At 30.7% G+C, this 26,436-nt stretch overlaps 1 protein-coding gene and 1 long non-coding RNA gene across 3 annotated transcripts in view; both read right to left on the reverse strand.

The window, feature by feature from the left end:
• Nucleotides 1-221: 221 nt before the first annotated feature.
• Cyp4g15 (Cytochrome P450 4g15) overlaps nt 222-26,436 on the reverse strand; it is a 29,654-nt gene continuing 3,439 nt past the window's right edge. For both annotated transcript variants that reach the window (XM_076394872.1, XM_076394871.1), the window contains exons 2-8: nt 14,035-14,255; nt 7,584-7,722; nt 7,010-7,251; nt 6,728-6,958; nt 3,001-3,498; nt 2,736-2,927; nt 222-530 (exon numbers count right to left, since the gene is read on the reverse strand). In XM_076394872.1, coding sequence (XP_076250987.1) covers nt 352-530; nt 2,736-2,927; nt 3,001-3,498; nt 6,728-6,958; nt 7,010-7,251; nt 7,584-7,722; nt 14,035-14,245 — 1,692 coding nt within the window. In that variant the 5' untranslated portion in view covers nt 14,246-14,255 and the 3' untranslated portion in view covers nt 222-351. The remainder of the gene's footprint in view (nt 531-2,735; nt 2,928-3,000; nt 3,499-6,727; nt 6,959-7,009; nt 7,252-7,583; nt 7,723-14,034; nt 14,256-26,436) is intronic.
• On the reverse strand, nt 9,244-12,169 carry LOC143190532 (uncharacterized). Its single transcript, XR_013004264.1, has 4 exons — nt 12,116-12,169; nt 11,826-12,052; nt 10,775-11,691; nt 9,244-10,734 (listed from the first exon to the last, which is right to left on the reverse strand). It is a non-coding gene; the product is annotated as an uncharacterized LOC143190532 (long non-coding RNA).

The raw sequence follows: 26,436 nt of genomic DNA on the forward strand, positions 1-26,436 counted from the left end.
TCACATCAAACAACAAAGTAGCGTGTATTGGAATGTGATTAGTTTCTGACGAACGAGAAACCAACGATTTTAATAGTTGTTTATATTATATATTATACTATTTTTTATATAGTGATTTCGAGATAAACTACAAAATTCAGTGCATGATATTAATAAGTAAAAGTAATGCGTAAAATAAGACACCTTTTTTATTTTGGAACTTTATTTGTTCTTTGACACCGTTTTATATTAAAACCCGATCTTTATTAGGTATACTACAAATACATCTTTAATAGTGCTCTACTCATATCATTGCAACTTAACCTACCTTACATTTCTACAAGAATCAATATTATTGATAATTAGATTTGGTTAGGCGGTGGCACTCATTGGTTTGCGTCTTTCCAGCGAAATTTTGAAACCGTCAGCTCTCTTAAGAATAATATCACCCTGTAACTTGTAATCGTCCTCTGTCCAGTTCGATTTGATTTTGTAGTTGCGCAGAATAGTGGAGAGGAGGATTTTCAGTTTGAGCATTGCATATTTGCGTCCTAAAATTAAAATAAATTTATATAGATATGAGACCAAATGTATATATTATACCTGTAAAAGGAAACCATGGTTTTCTAAAATTCTATTTCCAGGATCTTGTAATAGACAACATATAATATTTTCAGAAATATTCTATTGGCATTCTATTGAGTTTAATCTCAACTTAACTAAAGATCGAAAGGACCACTTTATCAGGAAATTATAAAGCATATTTGGATATATAGAGTGTAAATATGAGTTTGAACTAAGACAAATTACGAAGAACTGAAAGATGACCTCGAAATCAAATGAATTTAGGGATTTATCCAAGATTTCGTCTTAAAGCATGCAATAACTATATCACCGAAACGTAGAAGCAAGGGAGAAACAAGAGAAGATCGAAATTAATAAATCCACACCAACTTGTATTCTGTATAAGTGCTATTTTTCAGCAGGTTAATATAATTTTAATTTTGGAAATAAATACTGATAATTTATCCCGCACTCGTTTTGATTGTTTACTGATACAACTACAACAGACAGTAATAACGTTAATTTGTAAAGTAGGATTGTACTAAGCATATACAGTGCCGCAAAAAATAAACTATTGTATGAATTTTATAGTTTTTAGTTTCTGTTTTTCTTTCACTTTATTTGAAAGATGCAAATTAATTAGTTTTGTAAGAGTTATGATAGGTTGAATGAATAAGGCTGTTCTATATTTAAATTTCTGTAACTGACTTTCTATATTTAATTCCCAATTCAAAGCAGTCGAGTGTGATTCCTTTAATATGAGAAATACAGTTAACAAAGACAAAGTATTTTTTGGTACTTAATTGTAAGATTTTATTAATATGTCAATATGTATTGAAAAAAATCTATATTTTTTTTCTTCGATATTCTTTTAAAAATATCGAAAACGTTATATCGATACTGTTTTTGATATGGATATTTTTACAACTATTTGTAATTACTACCTACATAGCACATATTCATCATTCTTTATGGTATTATGTTATTCATTTTATTGGTATTAAAGAGTAAACATCTAACATTACTCGTAGCTACATTTTGTCCTAATATTTTTTAATGAAATAACAAGGAAATGTCAGATCAAGACGTTAGGATTGCACATAGTATATAACAATATGAAAAAAATTAACGCTAAGGAGCTTTTGAAGATGATGCACTGAGAGCGATTATTACTCTAGGCCATTTATAGAAAACGACAAGCAGAAGGAGCACGGGTACTAAGGGAGAATAAAATAATAGTGAACAAAATTAAAACGAAGATTATTGGGATATGTGAAATTAGGAGATTGGCGATGAAAAAGCGAGAAGAAGTAAATATGCAAATTGAATAATAAAGATAATACAGGTATATTCGTTTAAATACCTGGAAATAAAATTATTTAATGGGTTTCACAATGGATTGAAAACTTGTCAACAAAAAGGAGATATTAAATAAAACAAAAAAGAAACTATATAAAACTATATATAAACCAATCTAATCTACGTCAACAAAATATGACTATCGAAAAATGGACAGAGTGAGACTAACAGCGTATGGAAGATACAAAACAGGTTAAGACAGTCTAGGAAGCAAGGACGGAAAAAGGACGTGGGTGATGATTCAACTTGATATAAACAGGTGGGAGGACTATCAGAATGTTAGTAGAAATGCTATTCAGCTATTGTGAATTACCATAAATTCTGAAATATGTTGAACTGATGAAGAAATGATGATGTAAAAATAAAGAGTCGATAATACCACTTGCATATTTCACAGTTATGTACAAGTATTTTACAGTTAAGTATTTTGTTTGTTTCCATGACGACGTAGTTGTTTTGTTATACATAGATGTACTGTTGGTTGGGAAAGTTGGTGAAGCCATTGTTAATCTTTAGCGTGACGGCTATTACGTAATTTTTTGAATTTCATTAAAGAAATTGAAATAATATTCTCCTATATCTATATGCATAGTTTTGGTGTTAAGTTAGATTTTCGTATATGCAAAATATTCGCTGTTTAATGAAAATTTGCAAACATAATAATTAAAATGTATAGTGAAAAGAAAATTATTATATCATGGAACACATAGTATGATGAAGAAACAACCGAGCTTTCATACTTTTTAAAAAAGGTTATTTAATTTTGTAAAATTAAATAATTTAATGGAATTTTATAATTTAAGGAAGTCCTTTAATTAATATTAACCGCTTACCAACGCAGCTCCTTGGTCCTGCACTGAAGGGAATGAAAGCATAGTAATGTCTGTTAGAAGCTCTTTCTGGTAAAAAGTTGTCAGGATCAAAGACATCAGCATTTGGCCCATATTGTTCTTGTGAGCGGTGAACTTTGAATTGAGCAACGACAATGGTTGCTCCCGCTGGCAATACTAGCTTGGGATCAGACGCTGTCGAAGAAATACAGATGATACAATAAACTAAACCTATTTAAAATATAATTATTATATCAAGAATCCTTACCAAGCCTCACATCTTGTTGAAGTTGTCGAGCAATGATTGGCACCGGTGGGAATAATCTTAGAGTTTCCAACAAACAACGTTCTAAATATTTCATTTCCAAGGTGTCAGCAAAGGTGACTGGTCTGTCTGAACCCTGGAAAATCTCGTCTAGTTCTTGCACAACTCGTTCTTGGATATCCGGATGGGCAGCCATCTGACAAAGGAAGAAACTGGACCCAGCAGCTGTCGTGTCGTGACCCTCGAACATTATAGTGTCCACTTGTTCTTTGATCTCCTCGTCATTGATGACCACGCCGTTCTGGGATGCCTCGATCATCAAGTCAAGGAAGGCCATACGTTTCTTCTCGCCAACGTCATCATCTACATCCAGATCGTCTTTCAAGCCGGTAGACTGGCCATATGATGTGCCTTCGAGGGTTGTTGTTTTCGATGACACATTCCTTTCAGGTTTTGTGGTTTTCAGTTCTTCCGGAAGTTCGGCAGTACTACCACGAATACCTAAATTAAAGGAAATATAATAAAAATACGTTAATTTTTATATATTTTGGATTAATGGAAAATTATGATTACGACAAAGGGGTCTTCCTATATAGGTATCCAGATATAAGACATTTTAAGTAGTAGATTAGTTTGCAACAGCGTTAATAAGTTTATAATATATATACAAGGTACTCAACAAATTATAAATTACAAATAAAAAATAAAAGCAATTAAATTAAAATGAAAGAAAAACTAATTTACCAACTTAATAAATAAATAAATAAATACATGTTTTATTTTAATAAATTTTATGATTATTAAAATAATTTTTTTAATTTAAATGTTATTAGTGCAATGATTTTACTTTCTTTATCTTATTAAATCAATTAATATAGGTTTAGTTACATTTTTATCTGTGATTTAAAATATTGTGTGCCATCTAATTTGTCATATCTCTCCTGGTAAACTAATATATTGGCCAACAGACACGAAAACAAAAAAACCCTATGCTGTGGACTTTTGCGTTACAAAAATATTGATGTGTTGATTTATCTTCTGCCCCTGCCACTTGCTTTGTGTAATAACAGAACTAACTAGACACTATTAAGAGAAAATATTAACAGAATTAGTTCCCTAAATTTACTTTTGAAATAGAAATTGACATACAAACAGCAACAATAAACATTAGAAAAAATATAGAGCAGTTAACATGGTACGCGACTCCAACAATAGTGAAGCATCTACAAGAAAAAATATACATATATTATGCTTAATCCAAGAAAAAATAGCAGAAAAAAAGAATTGGCAACAAATAAGAACTAAAAGAAAATTTAATAAAGCAAAATACGAAAATTAAGGCTATAGATTATTCTTTACGGAAAGCAACAAGAAAGCTCAAAAGACTTCAGCAACATAATCGACATATTAAAAAAAAGGGATAATGATTGGGCTAGAAGCAATATCGAGAAAGCATTTTCTCAAGGTACTTTTGACACTACTTCTTACAGGTCTGAGCTATCTAAAGATGAAGAAAATAAAATTACCAGCTCCCTCAATGACCTGCCGTATGAAAAAATTACAGTCGGATAAATTAAACACACAATAATAATAGAGTTAAATTGTAACAAAGCTCCCGGGTACGATTTAATAACCGGAAAAATAACTAAAAGAAGGGTATAAGAAATTATTGAACATTTGGCAAGCATTTGGACAGTAAGTACAATAATAATAATGATTCTTAAACCAGGAGAAACACCAGAAGATATCGCCTTCTACCGAACTATTACCGATAATATCTAAAGTTTTTGGGGAATTATACATAAAGGTTAATAATAGAATATAAAAAAGAAAGATTATTTGAGAACATCAATTTGGGTTTCGTAATAAGCAGTAATAAGGAACTATAGAAGGACATAAACTTATAAGCAAAATAAATATGGACTTAAATGACCCAGACTTGCAGGCTAAATTAGAGAATCTCCTCCCTCATCCACATTTTCAGTTACTTTAATCGCTCAGATATATATTTCACTGTAAAATAACACGATGAACCTACGGAATTACATTCAATATATTTAAGGATTCTGGGTTCGAGACTGTTTCTCTTATAGACAGCCGATCTACCGACCACAAAAGTTGTTACTGTAGTTACTACTTATGCAGACAACACAGCATCTCATGAAGATCCACTAACAGCATCAAATAATCTCCAAACACACCTTAATAAAATTCAATTGTGGCTGTAAATATGGCGCATTAGCAGATTAGTATAGCAGATGAAACAATATCTACCCATATAATATTCACTCTGAGTGCTCATGCTCATCAGTAAATATCAATAGTTGTAAAAGTAAACTCCAAGTTGAGGAGGCTAAATATCTTGGTATGCATCTAGACTGACACCCAACTTGGAAGAACTACGCATACTAGGTAAACGAAAACAACTTGGACTCAAACTTTATCAATTGTATTGGTCTATCGAGCGCAAATTCAAGTTATCATTAGGTAACATTCGAATGAATATTTAAGCCTATTTGGTCATATGGAAACTAGCTATTGGGTACTGCTTGCAAGTCTAATATAGCCATCATTCAATGGTTCTAAAACAATTTGAGATGTTCGATACTATGTCTCTATTTAAGTTATACTACACACTTACATAACATGTTTGTGTTAAATGGTAGTTGTAGAGGGCTGGAAAAAGTATGTCACATGCGGGAAAATCTTCCATTCAATGCTCTAAACTGATTATGGAGTCCTTGTTCAGGAAATGGATTGTTCTAGTTCTTTGCCCAATTTATACAATTCTTGGCTGTACTTTTATATTCACTATCTACTTCAACCATCACTTCTTCAAGTTGATAGTCTCTGTTACAATGACTTTTATGATTGAGATTTGATTGACAATGATCTACTAGCAATATTTGATTTTTAGAATTTGCCTTAATTCCCCCTTCTTGTTCAAATAGCACTTTCAATTTTGTAGCTGTTTGAGTGGGTCCAGCTAAGCTGCAAATTCTTGAGTTTCGCCGGCAAGTTCTTTCACAGCAGAGTTCTTTCTTTATTAAAGAGAGCTTGCAATTCCATATTTTAAAACTTTCAAAGACGTGCAAAGTTTAGTTGATCACTGGAGTTAGTATTTTTAAATGATTGTACTAATAATTGCACTTTTATAAAGTCGACACTAAGAATTTTACAATTGATGTCCGTTTGATAATAATTTATTAAAATATTCAAATATTAAGCTTGAAATTGGATTAATTTCAATTAAATTTAATTTTTTTGTGTTATATTTTAGTCTCCTTTTTACCAAAGAGGGTTTATCTAGTCTGGACCTACAGTTTAACGTGGATCCCGAACCACGATTCTCGGTATTAAGCCTACCGACTGGCGAGTGACCAACTTGAAGATTTTCTCAAACGACATCCGGTCAGCCTGATTACTGGCGTGACTGGGATCATTTTTCTTGTCGTATTTTGCACTCTTGCCTAAAGACTATCACAAATATTAAATATCCAAAACGTAAATTTACGACTATGTCCCAGTAGGATTCGAACCCGCGACTGTGGCAACAACAAGAGGACCGTTCTGTCTTCTTTACAACTGCGTCGACCTAGCCGACCAAAAATTAAATTAAATTTTATCGGAACTAATTGCTGAACATAATATTTCGATGTAGTGGTCTTATCATATATAACCTATTGTTTATTACAAATAATATTAATTTTAAATTGATTAAGTTAATTACCTTTCTCAAAATCGGCCTTCTTCTTTTGAATAACTCTACGAGTCAAGCTGTGGATCACGTTGATTAGTTTCTTTTGATATTTGGCGGTGTTGGTAAGGTTGAAGATGATGTCTGGTCTGAACCACATTTTGGCATGTCTAAGATGAAGAATCTCGCACAGTTTCATAACAGCCATTGCATAGTCGTAACCGCTTTGTCCTTGTGTTTTCTTGCTGACACCCATTGCCGTTTCTGTTATGGATTAGGTTATTAATAGAGATTAAGTTTTTTTTGATCATTTACCTAGAAGAATTTCTACTGTGGCTTCAGACATGTAATCGTGACAGTCGAACTCCTTTCCTATTTCTTTCTCCATTTTCTTTACGGTTTCCCTACTGTTCTTGTTGAAGAGGTCGATGAATGATTTCAGGACATTCAAATGGAAAGTAGGTGCTATGAGTTTTCGGTGTGCTCTCCATTTCTGGCCAGTAGAGATCAGAAGACCGTCTCCAAGCCAAGGTTTGAAGAATCTATATTCTGGTGATCTACAAAGATACGTATGTATAGGCATAATGACATAACGTAAAAATATTAAAACATCTCCGATATTAACAAAGTTTTATCAAAGAATATATACTTGGAAAATAACCAAAATTAAGTTGTGGTTAAAAATTTAGAAAATCACCAAATGAAGAAACTACGAGGAGACTACTAGATGTATAAGAACTGAGAAAGGTATTCTCAGATAGATTATAAGATATATATTATAAGACTTCTATAGATTAAGGCATGCGAGACATATCCATACACTTCAGGAAATATTAGCACAAAAATACATTGAACTATGAAACTTGTAATTTTGCGATGGCATACTTACTTGTCAATGTGAACATGGCTGCTTAATATAATTTCAACATCATCAGGATCGGTGAGGAAGATGATTAATCTGGATCCTGCCCAAAGTTTGATTGTTTTACCATATGCGAACGATCGTCTATATATACGTGTAAATATTTCTGAAAAAAAACAATCAGATTAGTGCAAAGTTAGTTGATTTCATGTTTAGGTTTTGATTTTATCAAAAATTAGCAACAAACATACTTTTCTCGGTATTATTGATTTATGTTTTAATTTTTAGTGAGTGCAGTGAAGCATTATCAAAATTAGTGTTCAGAAAGTTATGTTACATTAATTTTTATGGTGTATAAAGCCTTTATAAAGCTTAGTTTATTGATTATTTGATCAATAATTGACATTTGAGATTTGGTAGTTATATTTGAATATACGTGTATTCATTATTGGCATTGTTTGATGCCTATGCGTATTTGTTTCAAAATAAAACTGACTTAAATATTACTGGTTTAGAAAAGTAGTTGCTAGATGGATCCTCTGGACAAAGAAACGGCTTAGACGTATCAGATAATTCGTTGTAAGATTTGTATGGAAACAGATTTCGAAAATAATAGGTGTACTAGCACTAATTTCACCAACAACTTCAGCTATAATGTCGGAAGTCTAATTTAAAGGAGTCTAAAAGCTTTAACCTCTTTGCATCAGCCTTATGATTCGTAGAATACATTATTAAACTATCGGTCTTGTGTTCATATTAATTTATATATTTTTTCTAATATATTTAGAGGGGTAATTACCTTTTAAGGAGTTTTTAAATAATAATAAATAATAACACATGGGCAAGTCCCGGGCCTATATATATAGATGGCGCTAGTTTTATTGCATTTACCGTTTTTTTACTTAGAACTAACCTTCAAAAGTGCACCATTGAAATTTTATGATATTTTACTCATAAGTTTGTGAGTTACTGTGCTAAGAGTTTTTTTATTATTTATTTAATACATTGTTACTAGTCGTTTCCGTCTAACTTACAATTTGTCTTTATGCTAACTTAAATATAGGTTCATAACTAGGAGGACCCATCGGCCCTAACTCAGTTTCTGGTGAAATAATGTTTATACATGTCACTGCTGAATTTTTTAATATATGCACCTCACTACACAACACTACACAAGATCAGATGGTTTTATTCTTTTGAGTCTGTGTCCTCTTCTGGTGATATTCAAAAGTTGCAATATTTCAATATTTGTATGAGTCTTTCAGTATGAGTCAGATTTGTATGAGAATGGAATCTTTCCTCATGCCCCCATGCAATTCTCTTGATATCTTGACTGACTGTGGGTATCTGAAGGTCTCGAAGTAGGTAATCAGTCCTATGGTATTTGGGTGCACCCACAATACCTCTCAGGACTTTGTTTTGAAAAAATTGTATTTTGTTTATGTTACTCTTTGCAGAACATCCCCATAATTGAACTCCGCATGTCTATATAGGTTTCAATATTTGCTTATATAATAGCAATTTATTATGAACTGATAATTGTGATTTTCTTCCAATTAGCTAGTACATTTTCCTATATTTCAACTCCAGTTCTTTTCTTTTCTTCTTTATATGTTCCTTCCAGCGAAGTTTTGCACCGAGATTCATTCCAAGATGTTTTGCGTTGTTGCTGTTTGGAATTATAGTATTATTTAATGTTATTGGTGCTTGTATGGTCTGTTTATAGGTGAACTGCACATGTACATATTTACTTTCATTAATTCTTAGTTCCAAGCCAAGTTGCGTCCCATTATTTATATTGTTACTTGCCTGTTGTAATTTTCGTGAAGCTTCTTCACTATTGTCTCCCACAGCGTGCTAAGAGTGACACTACTTATTATACTGTTATTTTCTAAGCAATGGATGAAAAATAATTTCGTTTTTTAATTTTACATTGTTTTCTGATAGGAAAAATACCGTTCCAGCAAAGTAATCGCTAGAAAAGTGTTATAAGGACTCCGCTCTATCAGAAATAACAATAAAAAATTGGGGGACTTCGACGTGATTGTAAAGACACCAATGATGCATAACTCAGTGGACGTCCAAATGGGTTGGTAATCCCAGGAAATGTAAAGAATCCACAACATCGTTTTGAATGATCGAAAAGTGAAGTCGTGTGAGTTAGCTATCATTATAGAGATGTCAAAGTACCATGTTGGTTATATATTGAATGAACATTTTACTATGAGAAATCTCTGTTCAAAGTCGGTGCCACGTTTGCTCACTGTTGACCAAAATCAAAAATGTATTGATGATTCTGAGCAGTGTTAGGCCATGTTTAAACGTAACAAATTTTGCGTCGATATGTGACAAGTGATGAAACATGGATCTGTAACTTCAATCGGAATCAAATCAATCGTAATCTGAGTGGACAGCAACTGGTGACAGGCCTATTTTGACGCAAATTCTTTCTACAAAAGTGGTATTGGAATGTTACAGCGGCGCTTGTATAATTGTGTGACTCTTGATGGAGATTACGTTGATGAATAAAGCTAATTTTGAACAACAAAAACCGCGTTTTCTTTGTTTAGCTCGGGACTTTTCAGTCCATGTGTTATATATTGTTGGAGGAAATTAATTTAGTTTTTTAATGTCTTTCAAAGCGAATTTATTCAAATAAATGTTAATATGAACTAATCATATAAATTATTTTTTGGCCTTTTTCCGGTAAATTCACATTTTCGTTATTGTGAAGAACTTTGTGAACAATTTGTGAAGCTTCTCCAATCTCCAGCCACGATTTATTTCTCACACTACTGTTCGCACATACTTCAGCAGAAGTTCACAAATGTAACCTCCATCTATTAAATTTTTCTGTCAATTTTGTTCTCTATTAATTCATGTGGAACTCAGGTATGCAGGTTCTTTTGGTATTCATTCTTATGTAAGTGGTTTAAAACATTCCGAAATTAGTGTTCACTAAACACTCGTTACTATAAATACCACACAGTTTTCTAAGAGACTGCGGCTTTTGCATGTAAAGAAGAAAAATAGGAAAGGGCAAAACATCACCTTTTTTAAAGGGCAATAACTCTTGATTTAAAATATTACTTTATATAATATAGCTTTATATCTAAAATATTTTATGGAATGTTATTTTTTAAATGCGATACAGCCTGGTTCCATTGAATGATAATTACTGGAGATATGGGATGTAATGATGATTTAAAATCATCTACTATGAAAAACTACAGTTACTTAACGCAAAACAAATTAAATCTACTTAACGAGAAGTCTTGCTCCAACTGTTCTGTTTCCTAAATATTTTTATTCCCTGTTGTTACTAGCTGCACATTTCCATTCTTATGGGATAATAAGAAAAGGAATCAAATATTTGTTAATTTCAAAAATATTAAGATATGATAGTGAAGTACATAATAGTTAAATAACACAATCCAGAAAGACGAGCCAATTAAAAGCTTTAAAGAACATGTAATCTATATATGATTACTTTTTTATGAGTACTTGGCTACAAGGTTAAGTATTTGAATTAAATGTTGTTCTTTTAAAACAAAATATATATAACATAAACAAAATAGGACCTGTTTTTTATAATGTTTCTGTAGGAATAGTGTAATTCGGTGAAAAAGAAACATGTATTTTTATATGTATTAACTTACCCCATTAACCTTTTGGTCAAAAGCTCGGACCATTCTATCATTTCGCTGAATTTATGTAAATCATTTTCGGTTGCGATACATTTTGTACATTTTGAGTGCGTTATTATACCAATATTTCATGAATTTTTCCATATCTTGTTTTTGTAGTGCCAATATCAAGTTTCTTTTATTAACCGAAAGCTAGATTTTATATTTTACCATTTTATATCAACAATGTATTTGTCGATATGGGAACATAAGTATTTTTTTATTAAAATTGTACAAATACATGATATGAGTGTATAATATTGTACCGGTGTCTTCATATCAGTTATTATTATCAATATTGATGTAAAATTTAACGATAATATATTATAAAAATTTGTAAACAAAAGGATAAGTTCCGTTAACAAATAACGTAAATAGATTTTTATACTGGCCAGCATTTGTTGTCAGTTTTTACAGACATGACAAAGCAATTATTGCACCAGTTTAGACTAATGAAACATGGTTATGATGACTCTCCTCAATACAGAAACCATACTACATACTAACTATTAGGTGCTTGCATGTATTATGAAAAGTTTTGTATTATGAAAAGGCTATGAAATAATGTTGGTTTGGCAACGACCTAATTATTGATCCATTTTCGTACTTCATGTTAATCACAATTACGATACTATATACTACTTAGACCACGCTGCATTAATCTAAAAAATAGCAATGAAGGCGCTATATCTGTTGAGTATGCTGCTTGCGGTAGAACTTTTCATCCGACCTGCAACAGTGTGTCCATCGCAACTTTTGCAACCTTATAGCCATGGTTAGTTATTTTTAGTGTTGATGTGGATGGCTCTTCTGGAATATCCAATGAATTTTATCACTTGGGATTGTTCAACTTCAACAATCGCTTGTCATCACCTCTGAATAAATTGCACATATCAGTATACGTTACAAACAACTCTTATTTTTTGCCTGGAAGGCAATGAAACTGTTTTTTTTAACGGTTTGAATCATTCTTTTAGATCTTGCTCATCGCGTGTAAATATTTGGAAATAGTACCTTAGTCTTTAGTTAAGTCTTACATAAACCCCCTTCTCTGTGCAATAATAGAACTAACTGGCACTCATTTAGAGGAAACTTAGACCGAAACATCTCTCTAAACCTACCGTTACAAACTGAAATGGATATGGAAATAGCAGCAATAAATCCTACAAAATATATACAGGAGCAGCATATTCCGCGACACCTATCAGTGAAAGTACAATACAGAAAATGTTAGCAGAAAAAAGAAAGTTACGACGAAATTGGCAACAGGAAAGGACTGAAGAGAATAAAAGAAAATTAATAGGGCAATAAAAGAGCTGAAAGAACTAATCCAAATTGAACACAAACAAGGCATACAAGAATACCTAGAAAACTTGACATCAGCTGAGGCTACAGACTATTCGTTGTGGAAAGCAACAAAAAAGTTTAGGAGATCGCAGCAGCATAACCCACCTATTAAAACAAACCAAAATAATTGGGCGAGAAGCAACAAAAAGAAGGCCGACATTTATTTTTTTCACAAAGCACATTTTTTCTCAAAACACTTAAACAATGTTTTTAAACCTTTCCAGTCTCAGCTACATAAAGATGAGGAAAATTTACATTTATATTTAATTCTATGCTAAGAATTAATTACTTCCCTAGTATCTGGAAAGTAGCTAAAATATTAATGATTCTTAAACCAGAAAAAATACCAGAAGATGTGACCTCCTACCGACCTATAAGTTTATTACCGATAATCTCAAAAGTTTTCGAAAAATTATACATAAAAAAGCTAAACTATATAATTACGCATTAAAGCCAATTAAACAAAATCCACGCATATAATGTTTACCCTGCGTAGAAGAACATGTCCACCAGTAAATATCAATCATCGTCAACTCACCCAAGCAGAGCATGTTAAATATCTTGGTATGCACCTAGATCGACGCCTAACCTGGAAGAAGCACATACTCTCTAAACGGAAACAACTGGGACTAAAATTATATAAAATGTATTGGCTCATCGGGCGCAAATCCAAGTTATCATTAGATAATAAGGTATTGCTATATGAGTATATACTCAAGCCTATTTGGGCATATGGAATCCAACTATGGGGTAATGCTAGCAAATCTAATATATCCATCATTCAAAGGATCCAAAATAAGGCGTTGCGTGCCATTGTTGATGCACCGTACTATATTTCAAATAAAGTGATACAACGCGGTATTCCTCTAGAACCTAACGAGTGTAATTCAACGTGTATGTGTGAAGTACTTCGAATAGTGTCAGTGCATCCTATGCATGTACTCGCTAATCAGCTAAATATACGACATGATAGTGAAGTGCGTAGACTAAAACGTTTAACACCACCTGATCTGATTATTGGACGTTATTCTCGTCCAGCTAGTCTCAGGCCGCACGGCAACACACTAATAACAGTATTGAATTTTGAAAATTTCATGTTTAGCGTGTGTATATGGTGAATAATTCAATTAACATAAAACGGACTAAATGAAACTATTTTCTCTAGAGATATATCAAAACCATAGAATTTAACAGTTGGATTGGGCTTAACAGTCGTTGATTTTAATACTTCGCAATATTTTACCAATAAATATCGCTAACCACAGTACATGGAAGCACCTAGTACAGAAACTTTGCTGTATCTAATATCGTGAAATTGGAGTGTTATTTTTAAGGTACTAAAACCATGTTACTAAACCAATTACATATACATTATAGCAATTAAATGAGACTTGTTCCAAATAGTAGCACATAACCTATCTACAACACCACTTTCAACTTCTTACCATTTGGTGTCCCTACAAATTCCAAAGCATTTCCAATGATCGGCCAACCTTTCGGCCCCGGAATTCTTTCAGCTAGTTCCAGCATATGTTTTCTGCTTATTCGCCAATATGTGTAGAATAAAGCTAGAGCTGGTACTAGCAAATAGAGAAAAGTATGAGTAGAGAGTCCGGTAGGGACCATCTGGTCAGGACTTGACAGTGTTGCCGACATGTCTGAGATACTGCAAACATACAAAAAAAAAATACATACAAACATATATAATACAAGATACAGCAAATACGTGTATAAACTGTACATTAATTTTGAGTTATTATCAAATATTCAATTGTTAAAATCACTATTTAAAAAATTGTCAGGATTTTGAAATACAAGGGAAATGGGTTATTGTCTTCAAACTCCCAGTAATGCCTTTTGGGTACAATGCATCTATGTTAATTTTTGTCCAGTCTTTCAAGCAGTTATTGAATTCAATGTTTTGAATAACCTTTAAAGATTTTTCGATGTGGATTCGAAGTGTTGTTTGAGTTTAGGTAATACAAAAACAAACAATAAACAATAACAAATGATAGCATGATTCTAACGTGCCATTATTTTTTGACCCAACAGTATTTTTTGAAAATATTAATGTTACGATCATATTATTTTTTGACTGTTAATTTGACATATTAAAAGCTGAAAACAAATAACTTACACTTCAATAAAATGATTAATAATGACTCACTACCAGTAAATACAAAATATAGTATTGATTAAATAAGAGGCAACAAAAAAAGACATGTATGATTTTAGAAACATCATAAACATATGAAAGTAATGAAAGAGAACATGAAAAAGAGACCTGAATTTTTCAAATATATTGTTCTGGTTTAATTGAATAAGTACTGAAAGTAAGTACCTAAGAAAACCCGAAATAACTTTTTTTCCAACCTTACATATTTAACATCTCCTTTTTATAGAAGCAAGGAATAACTGTAATTTGAACATCAGTACTTACATCAGAACATCAGTTTTTCTTCAGTATAATTAAATAAACCAAATATCAAAAAAAGAAACAGTATACATAAATAAATCTTAAGTATTGAATGAGACAAGTAATTACAGATACTTTAAGAGCGATCGATCATATATTACATCAACACTATTCAAAATAAGTGGGAATCAATATATCATTGCTATGCTACATACCGATGCAATATATCATATCTGTTATAGATGCTTCAAAATTAATTCACCTTTCTTAGATGATCATATAATGTAAGCAAAATGAACAATATCTTATTTCTATTCGATTGTTGTGTTTTTTTATAGAATTATAATATAGCGTACTATATTACTTGCATACGTTTTAGAAGCCTTATAAATATTCTTATCAAGTACTATTGAGTATATCTTATTAGAAAATCTAAAATGTGTACATTTTTATGAAGGAATTATAACGTCATCCTTTAGACCATGAATAGTAGTTTTATTGGGAATTTTCAGAAAGATAAATTTCTTGATATAGTTCATTTAAAATATATTAAGAATGATTTCTTGCAGTGTCTAAATTAAGTAAATTTCCAAATTGACAGGCTGTTTATTCACAAAGCAAACTCCGATTAGTATTATCTTCCTTTTCCTAATTAAATACAATTATAGTTCATATGTTGCGATATTCAATAATCAGTATGCAATATTGCAGAGAAGAATATAAAATTCTCCAGAATGTTTTGAGGAAACACTATGGGTTTATTGCAAGATAAATATGTTGTAGGAAAAATTGATTGGTGAATCATTCTCTTAGCTTCTCGGTCTAAATCTTCATATTGTAAGAATCAAATTCGATTGCCTATATCTCGGAGGCTATAAGAGATAAATTGAAATGCTTACCAGATTCGTAAATAGTGGGATTTATATGCTATAAGAAAGGTTTCGGGTGAATCTCTCTTTTAGTTTAGCGGATTTAGTATTTGGAAACTATAAGAAAGCCCAACATAGACAAAGAATAAAATCTGGCGGTCCCTATCTTGGAAACTGTAAGAGATACATTGATCTTAACAAGTTAATTGAAAAGTCCCCGGCCTACCATAGTAAAACAATTTTTTTTGCAAAATTAGTTTTTTTATTCAACATAATTCCCTTCAAGGATGATACACTGATTATAGCGACCCTCCAATTATTCGATACCATTTTTGTAGTACGATTTGTTCTTTGCTTCAACATAGGCCCCAGTTTCGTCGATCACTTCTTCATTTGATGAACATTTCTTCCCAGCGAGCATTCTTTTGAGATCTGAGAACAGAAAATAGTCGCTGGGAGCCAGATCTGGAAAACACGGTGGAAGAGAAAGCAATCCGTAGGCCAATTCATTTATTTTTGTCATCGTTTTCACTGACTTGTGACACGGTGCATTGTCTTGGTGAAGCAGCACTTCGAGTAAAATTATGGAGCCACGTTTCATCCATTATTACATATCGAGGCAAAATCTCGGGTTTGTTACGCTTGATCATCTTCAGACATTGCTCGGAATCATAAACTCGTCGTTGTCTTTGGTCAAAAGTTAGCTCGCGCGGTACCCACTTTACACAGATCTTTCTCATACCCAAATATTCGTGAAAGATGTAATGTACACGTTCAGTTGATATCTTTAGAGTGTCTGCTATTTCATTTAGTTTCAATTTTCTGGATTTTTTAAATGTTTTCGTCGGTAACAACCTCTTTTGCGCATATCAATCCTTGATGGTTGATTTTCCTGGAGCAGTGTCTGGAAACGCGGCATCAAGCCAAGTTTTTTCTTCAACTGTATTTTTCCCTTCAAAAAGCAATATTTTATCAACACGCGAAATTCTCTTTTATCCATTTTTTCACAATAACAAAAGTTGCTTCACTCAAAATGCTGTAATTCACAAACTAATGATCCGACAGCTGTTAAATTTATACACGCATGTTTTGAGGGTAAGGGCTAACTAAAAACACATATATTTAATTCTAGTATCGCCATCTATGTGTCGGGGATTTTTCAATTTACCTGGTATATATCATAGGATAGCTTGCCTAGTTCTGTCTTTTAGTTTAGAAGATTTAGTATTTTTGGAAGTGGCCTATATGTGAGGGACTATAAGAGATTGAATTGAAATACTTGATGCTTGGCGATCAAGGATATTGAATTTTTAGTGAATAACAGCAAAACAAAATTATTCTTTTAATTTGCAATGTTTATCGCAACGTAACCATAGAAGAGTTGCATGTTGATTTCTAAATCAAAGGGATTTATGAAGTTATCCAGGATTTCGTTGTAAGACATAAAAATAACGAAATAACACCAATATGAAAGCGTGTTTAATAAAATAATAAGTTAAGTATATTAGTAAATTATTTTATTAATGAGTAATATGTAAGTAAGAGCTAAGCGTGTTTAATAAAATAATAATATGTAATAAATAATAAAATGGCATATTATAAAATATATTAATTTGTCAAAAAAACGTGTAACAAAGTCTTTACTAAAATAATAGTTCGAGTAGGACTTCTTAATTTAGAAGTTTAATAATTAATTTGGCGCTCTAAGTATTCTATGTTTGTATTTAAAGAAGTTTACTTTTTATCAGTACACATTTGATAATTTTAATATTGTTTCTTGATTATTTTTTATAATATATTTATATCTTCCTAAATGTTATAAATAAATTGAAAAATAAATTGAGGCGTGAATTGATTCGACGTACATTTAATTATTTTGTCACATAATCTATTTGTTTCTAGAATATATGGTAAACAATTATTAATTTATTTTCTGTTTATAAAAATACGGTCTATTTAAGTAGATACGCTTTGTTACTATTACAGTTTTTAGTTATACTTACTCGTTTTGTTTTAAAATAATGTTACTGTTAATTATTATTGGAAGCACAAATTGTAATGGAATATTTGACGCGTTAACCTATGGTACTTGTTTTGCAAATTAATAAACAGCACGAAACATTTTTTTCTGTTATTATGCATGCATTGTATTCATATTTGTAGCATTGTTTGACTTAGTTAATTCATTAAACAGCGATAATTTGGTTTCAACTAAATAATTATGATTGACATGATGTTAATAAATGATGAGTTGAAATAAATGAAGAATCAGCAGCTTATTATATTGTATAACAACACTTTTATAAATGTTGTATCATCATATAGGGAGATCTTGTGAGATCTTGCACAAGGTACAAGGTATTATGACATTTCAACCCCTTGATAAGAAGCTGATAAATATCGGAAAGTGTATTAACGTTGGTAATCTGTGGGAAAAGTTAATAAATGTTTTTTTCTGTAATCTTTGGACCTATATTTTTATAGAGGCAAGAAAATCATCACTGGATAATTCCTTCCGATCAGATAATTTCGATCATATTATAATCAGGTTGCAAAAAGAAAAGAGAAGCCAGCCTACTTTCTCAGTACAAGGTACCCAAGGGAAAAGCAATCGGGGATAAAATGTGATGTAACCATCTAATTAGACGAGTCATCATACAGCCTTTACACAAGCCTTCACGAAGCTTCAAGAATATTTAAATATCTGGATAAGAAAGCACACTGATTGTAAATAAAGTTGTTTTAATTTTGCTTTTTTTTTCTTATGATTGGGAAGAAAAAGATGCATTAACACTAACCAAAAAAGTATATTGTATGAAAGCCATATGTTTTAGAATTGGGAATTTCAGTATAGATAATAAGAGCAATTTGAAAAGAATTTCTCTAGTCTGAATGACGAATTAAACATTGAAATCAATGAAACAATTTAGGGCCTGTATGGACAACTATATAAAGACTACACAAAATACGTAAATGTTTAAAATGCATCCATCTATCCATATAGCGGATGTTGTGTCTTCCGATTATCAATTATTTGGATCAATGCTACTTAAAGTAATTGTACAACACTTTCATGAAGATATCGGAAAATTAATCAACTAGAATAATTACAATATGGTGTTTCATCATCTTAGGAACAAAATGTAAAACAACAAAAACGGACAAAACCAGCAGAACAATGGGCAATATCTTCACAAATTATAGTACATCCTTTACAATAAAATTGACAAACCATATAACTTTTGATTTAGTACTGAACGCCCAAAGTAAACTTCATATCATAATATTAAACAATATCCGGGAAGGCGATTTAAAAAAAAATCAGTTGATTTATTCATATAAATTATCGACCGACTTCTTCAGTTACTGGATTTCTTTGTTATGGCGTGTGTGATAGTGGTGTTGACTTAAACACAACACCATACAGCTCGATGAGTCTGAGCTACATTTTCCTTTTTTCAGTAAGTTCCAGTTGGGATTTTCAATATCAAGCTCACTAATATCTAGAATGCTCTATAGATTATAGAATTTCAAGAGCGCTCTAGAGTAAATTATTTGAGTAAGCAAAATAATATTGTATGGTCTATTAACTTTAAACCTGGTCTAGATCTTTATTAAATAAGAATTACTAGATAAATACAATTTTAAAACTATATAGTAGGAAAAAGCGATATTACTTTTTCCCCAACATTATATAAAAAAAATATTGTACTGATCTACACTCAGTTATTCAATAAACCCAATGGCCGGCTTGGTTGGCGCAGTGCTAAAGGCGACAGGACGGTTCACGAACTGTTGCGATAGTCGCGGTTTCGAATACTGCTGGTCGTAAATTTTGGAGTGTAAAATCCGACAAGAAAAATAATTCCATTCACGCCAGTAACCAGGGTGGGTAAGACCGGATGTCTTCTGGGATGATTTCTAAGTTGGTTGCTCGCCAATCGGTAAGTTTAATGCCGAGGACCGTGGTTCGGAGCCCACATTAAATATTATGTCCAGTCCAGATACACTCTCGTTGGTAAAAAGGAGATTTTAAAATATATATAAAAAATAATAATAATAAATCCCAATACAGTTAAAATTCAGACCTTTCAGAATATATCCATGATTTAATTATTAAATAATATTAATATTTAAAGATACATATGTGTGCATACTATTTACTGTCAAACTTTCCGACTCTTTTCATGTCAGTCATGGGATACATAAATTCAAATGTAGTAAAATAATTAAGTGAACCAACTAGTTTTTAGCTAGGCTGGACTATTACTTAACATGGGCTTCGAACTACGATCCTCGACATCATGCCTACCAACTGGCGAGTAACCAACTTAGAAATCCCAGAAGACAACCGGTCTTACACATCCTGATTACGAGTTGTATTCTAATAATTTTTATACATTACGAGATTATTATATAAGGCTTTAATTGAAGCTATAATTCAAAAACAAGAAATGTAATAATCTTTTGTTATTATTTTTTGAAACCAATTTTAATATTTATAATTAACCTGTATAGTTAACCAGAAGACCACATACAATACATCATCATTTCATGAATGTTACGATTTGTACGGAATGTATTATAATCTATAATACATTTAATCATCATATTAATGCGGAAATAATAGAAAGTCAAGTGTTCGTTGTTCTTTTTTTGTATAGCGACAAAGTAATGAAACCATTAAAAATAAGCGAATAATCGCATTTCTTCGGATGCCGGTGAAAGTAGAAATGGCACTGAAAGGAAAGTGGTCTGAAGAAAGTTCAAATAGTTAATAAAAAAATTACTAATTTTAATCATGCCCATGTTTCACTATTTATAAATGAAGATAAATATATAAATATAAATACTTTTAATTTTTTGAGTTTGAAAATTTTATATAATTAAAATATAAATAATATAAGATATATATAAAAATATTAACAATAATTTTACACTATCTGATAATATATTTTGTTGCATTGATTGTTAATTATAATTATGAGCCAAGTAATTATAATATCCGGGAATTCCTATTTTACACCTACTATTTAAAGAAATCTGTAGATAAAACATAATGATTGTTTATAGAGGCATAGTAAAGGTGTCTTAAGTGAAAGAAATTGTCGACACAGATGTCCAAAGATTAAGGGGCGCGAAAAAAATAAAGTGAATAATAAATTATTATTGACACTTTTGAACAAGTAACAGGTCAATTGAAAAGTCCCTGGCCTACCATAGTAAAACATATTTTTTGGAAAAATTAGTTTTTTGTATTCAACATAATTCCCTTGAAGGGTGATACACTGATTATAGCAAACCTCCAACTTTTCGATACCATTTTTGTAGTACGATTGGCCCTTTGCTTCGAAATAGGCCGCAGTTTCGTCGATTACCTGTTCATTCGATGAAAATTTCTTACCAGCGAGCATTCTTTTGAGATCTGAGAACACGAAATAGTCGCTAGGGGCCAGATATGGAGAATACGGTGGATGAGGAAGCAATTCGGAGCTCAATTCATGGATTTTTGACACAGTGAATTATCTTGCACGTGAATTGGCGAAGCAGCACTTTCTTTTTCTTCAAATGCGGCAGTTTTTCGGCCATTGCGTCTTTCAAACGGTCCAGTAACACTATGTAATAGTCGCTGTTGATGGTCCTTCCTTTTTCAAGGTAGTCAGTGAAAATTACTCCATACACATCCTAAAATATAAATTCCATAACCTTGCTAGCCGACTGTTGCGTTTTCCCACGCTTTGGAGCGGGTTCATCATGTGAAGTCCACTCAGTCCACGGAGTGAAAATGATCGAGCCATGTTTCATCCATTGTCACATATCGATGCAAAAACTCGGGTTTATTACGCTTGATCTTCTTCAAATACTGCTCCGAATCATCAACTCGTCGTTGTTTTCGGTCAAAAGTGAGCTCGCGCGGCATCCAGTTTGCACAGGGCTTTCTCATACCCAAATATTCGTGAATGATATGATATACACGTTCAGTTGATATCTTAAAGTGTTGCTATTTCCTTCAGTTTCAATTCACCGTCACTCAAAATCATTTTGTGGATTTTTTAAATGTTTTCGTCGAAACAACCTCTTTTAGGCGTCCACTGCGTTCGCCGTCGTCGGTGCTCATTTCACCACGTCTAAATTTAGCATACCAATCCTTGATGGTTGATTTTCCTGGGACGGTGTCCGGAAACTCGGCACCAAACCAAGTTTTTGCTTCAACTGTATTTTTTTTTCATTCAAAAAGCAATATTTTATAAACACGCAAAATTCCTTTTTATCTATTTTTTCACTATAACAAAAGTTGCTTCACTCAAAATGCTATAATTTACAAACTAATAATCCGACAGCTGTCTAATTTATACACGCATCTTTTGAGGGTTAGGGCTAACTAAAAAACATATTTAGTATACCATTTAATTCTAGTAGGGCCATCTATGTGTCAGGCCGAAATATTTTCAATTGACTCTGAATTTACAATAAACTTTTTCGTTAAAATTTTAACTTTTTGTTTAAATGTTGTAAATGTAGGATTTTGAAAGTGTGAGGACTCTTCGTCAGGAGACTCATTCGGAGTTTCAGGCCGGTGTGCTTTGTCAATAACATTTGAATTGTTTTGGCCCTTTTGCCCGCTAAACCCGTTTTCAACCAGTCATCTAGCAAAGCGTTACTCAAAATATCAGTCATAGTGTCATGATCGAAATGTTTACTTTTCTATTGATTTCTTTAAAACTCATACGACAATGATTACTAAATTCACCGATATTTGTTTGTCATCTATAGCCGAGGAGAGTCATTATTAAGGTTTTCTAGGACAGCTATTATCTCATAGATGCGCCAGTTGGTAAACGCTATGCCTTTTTTGTAGTTTGCAGCTAAATGTGAAACAGAACTTGTAAAGCAAACTTAATACAATTGTAAATTTAATTTTTTCAATATAAAAATCTCAGGTAATTTGTGGGTAACATAGTGACTAACTTGGAGACCACCCATAAGACATTTGGTTTCATCTAATCTATTTTCTATTGTGACTAAATACATTTTTAAAAGTAACTGTAGAAAACAAATATTTTTGATTTAAAAAATTAGATAAAGTTCAAAATCTTATAATTTATTGATTTTGCTGACATCATTTGATAAAGAGATAGTTTTTTTGTGTTGATCTCTAGTGGTTAGAATTACAAATATATTGACACTTACGTGGAATTATATCGTAATTTAAGGTTACTGGCATTGTAATTGAATTTATAGAAATATATTTAATATTCCTATCAGGTGTATAGTAACGAACTCATTAGAACAACTATCATGTTATTTTGTTTAATTATAATACACTAATTTATGTTATTTACGAAAATTGCGGGGATTTTGGACTATGCATTGTGCATATGATTATTATTTTATTAGAAATATTTTAAAAATAAGTTTAATATTACACCATCTTTTTAGTTCGTGGTATAACTCACGATGTTTCACAATCAAACATATTGCTTCGATCTAAAGACATACTTTATCAAATATGAACCTATATTTTTACTGAACATAGTGTTGAGTATAATTTTGGATTCTAAATAATTATGTATGATCTGGTATTATATATGAAGCTAAATTTGTGTTTATTAAAATGTATTTTGTCGTCATCTCAGTCTATTACTTGCCGGAATACAATTTGGTTCAATTTCAATTATTCTAAATCAATTCATGGACCAATTGAGATATGATTTTTAAGTGTCCTTGCTAAACTCAATTTTCCCTATTTTGAAAAGCTAATTTTTAGTTTCGAGTTAACTAAATTTTATTGTCAAATGCCGATATCTTTTGTGCTCAATCTCTTTCACAACCACACTTGTTATCCCTTGATTGATATAATTTTTAAGCATAATTGCTTATTCCTTACTGGATTCTCTTTAAAAGCTTTCTTTTTAGTGTCCTTTTAACAATGAAGGTTTATGTGGACCGGATCTACAGTTTAACATGGGCTCTGAACCACAGTCCTCAACAATAAGCCTACCAACTGGCGAATGACCAACTTAAAAATCAGCCCAGAAGACATCCGGTCTTACAGAGCCTGGTTCTGGCATGACTGGGATCATTTTCTTTGTCGGATTGTACACTCTTGCTTAAGGACAACCACAAATGTTAGACAATCACAAACATAAATTTACGGCCATGCCCCAGTAGAATTTGAACCCGCGATTATCGCAACAGTAGGAGGGCCGTGTGGAAGTGGCTGAAAGCTTATTATCGGTTATAATGTCTAGATCGTCGTAGGTATTCTGGAATATTGCCTGGTGCTCTAAATACGACATTTAAGGAACCTAAATCCTTCGTTCAAAAATGTTCCTATTATAAAACCTGAACAATATTAATAAAATTATATATTGACTATGAATTAAACAGTTTAATTTAAAAAATTATGAAAAGTCAGTATTTAAATAACAGAAAAATTAATATGGCATCTGAGATATCAGCGTATTTTCGTTATAACTGTTGCTATTTATTTATTTAATCTTGTATGAATTGGATCTTAATATTAAAATTATTTCAAATAACTAACTATATAATATGTAATAAATAAAATTTTAAATAATACTCTTTATATTTATATCTTCTTCTAGATCTTATTTGTTATCTATGGTCTGCATTATGAATGTATTTCTAACCCATTAAATTATTATCAAAACATTCAATAATATTATACACATATTCCATGTTATTTCACTTTTGTGTAATTTTTCACGGAAGCTCTGTATATTAGATCATTTTAAAGGTAGTAATACATATAATTAATACATAATTTACATAATTATATTTAATAAGACGTACATTATTTTGATGTTATTTATTATAATACATTCATATTATAGGTGCATCAATAAATTATACCTTTTTTAGAATATACTTGTTCTTAAATATTTTCCGCTTAATTGTATTATAATTGTATAATACTAATTGATCTGGCGTCACTTTACTGTGGGGAAAAACTTATTTTAATTCAATTATAACTAATTAGTAGATTGTAATAACAGAACCAAATATATCTATTCAAAATATATTATTTTTATAGTCGGGATAAAATATATATTTTAGTGTATTTTTTTAAAGACATAATTAAATAAAGTAGAACTGATTCCCTACTAGTAGGTTTCAATTAATTGAAACTTATATTCATACTGATATTTATAAATTGTCTAATTCCTTCAAGAAATTGTTAAAACATATTATGTTAATTTGATTTATTTCTCTGTTATCCTAACAGAAAAAAAATAGCTAATTTCTGATAGATGTATTTTTAAAATTTAAAGTATAATTATGTAAATGTCTTTAATTAAGGTTTAAACTCATTCACTATGGTTAAAATAATTTAGTATATACAAAGTTATCTTATATATTATATATATATATATATATATATATATATATATATATATATATATATATATATACGTATATACGAAACCAAATGCCTTATGGGTGTCTTAAGTTAGTCACTATTAAACTAAATTAAATTAACTATTCACAAGGACTATTTAAGAAAATTATTATTTATTAACCATTATACAATTATTGAATATCGTGTATATAGTTTGACTTAACTTAAAATATATAACTAAGGTAAAATGGTAGCATTTCTTTAAGTTCTATTAATTATTATTTTAAGTTGCCTGAAATTTTTATATTGAAAAATATACAATTGTATTAAGTTTGCTTTATAAGTTCTGTTTCACGTTTAGCTGCAAATACAAAAAAAAGCGTATATATATATATATATATATATATATATATTGCAAAATAATAATAGAACATAATAGAAATATTATGTATCAATCAAAAATCTCAAGTCAAAATAAAAAATACTGACTGATAACACATAAATGGTATTAAATTAATATATTTACAATCTACTATTTTTTAGTTATTATTTGGCCAGTTATTAAAAAAATAGTAGATTGTAAATATATTAATTTAATACCATTTATGTGTTATCAGTCAGTATTTTTTATTTTGACTTGAGATTTTTGATTGATACATAATATTTCTATTATGTTCTATTATTATTTTGCAATATTATTCCTCAATACATAAATTTATAATTTATAGATTGAAAATATTTGAGTAGATTAAGAATATGTAACCAGAGATTTTAAAATTACAAAATGTAATTATTATTATATTTTAAACTATTATTAAATAGATTAATATTTGTAAAACTTACAAATTTCAATTACTTCCATAAAACACCACATATCAACATCAAATATATATATATATATATATATATATATATATATATATATATATATATATATATATATATATATATTTATTTTTTTTTTTTGTCTATTGGCCAGTTATTAAAAAATAGTAGATTGTAAATATATTAATTTAATACCATTTATGTGTTATCAGTCAGTATTTTTTATTTTGTCTTGAAATTTTTGATTGATATATAATATTTCTGTTATGTTCTATTATTATTTTGCAATATTATTCCTCAATATATAAATTTATAATTTATAAATTGAAAATATTTGAATAGATTAAGAATAAGTAACCAGAGATTTTAAAAT

This window comes from Rhynchophorus ferrugineus, unplaced genomic scaffold, assembly GCF_030347505.1.
Source record: "Rhynchophorus ferrugineus isolate W39M unplaced genomic scaffold, kcgeb_rfMv2 rfM2, whole genome shotgun sequence".
NCBI classification, from domain to species: domain Eukaryota; kingdom Metazoa; phylum Arthropoda; class Insecta; order Coleoptera; family Curculionidae; genus Rhynchophorus; species Rhynchophorus ferrugineus.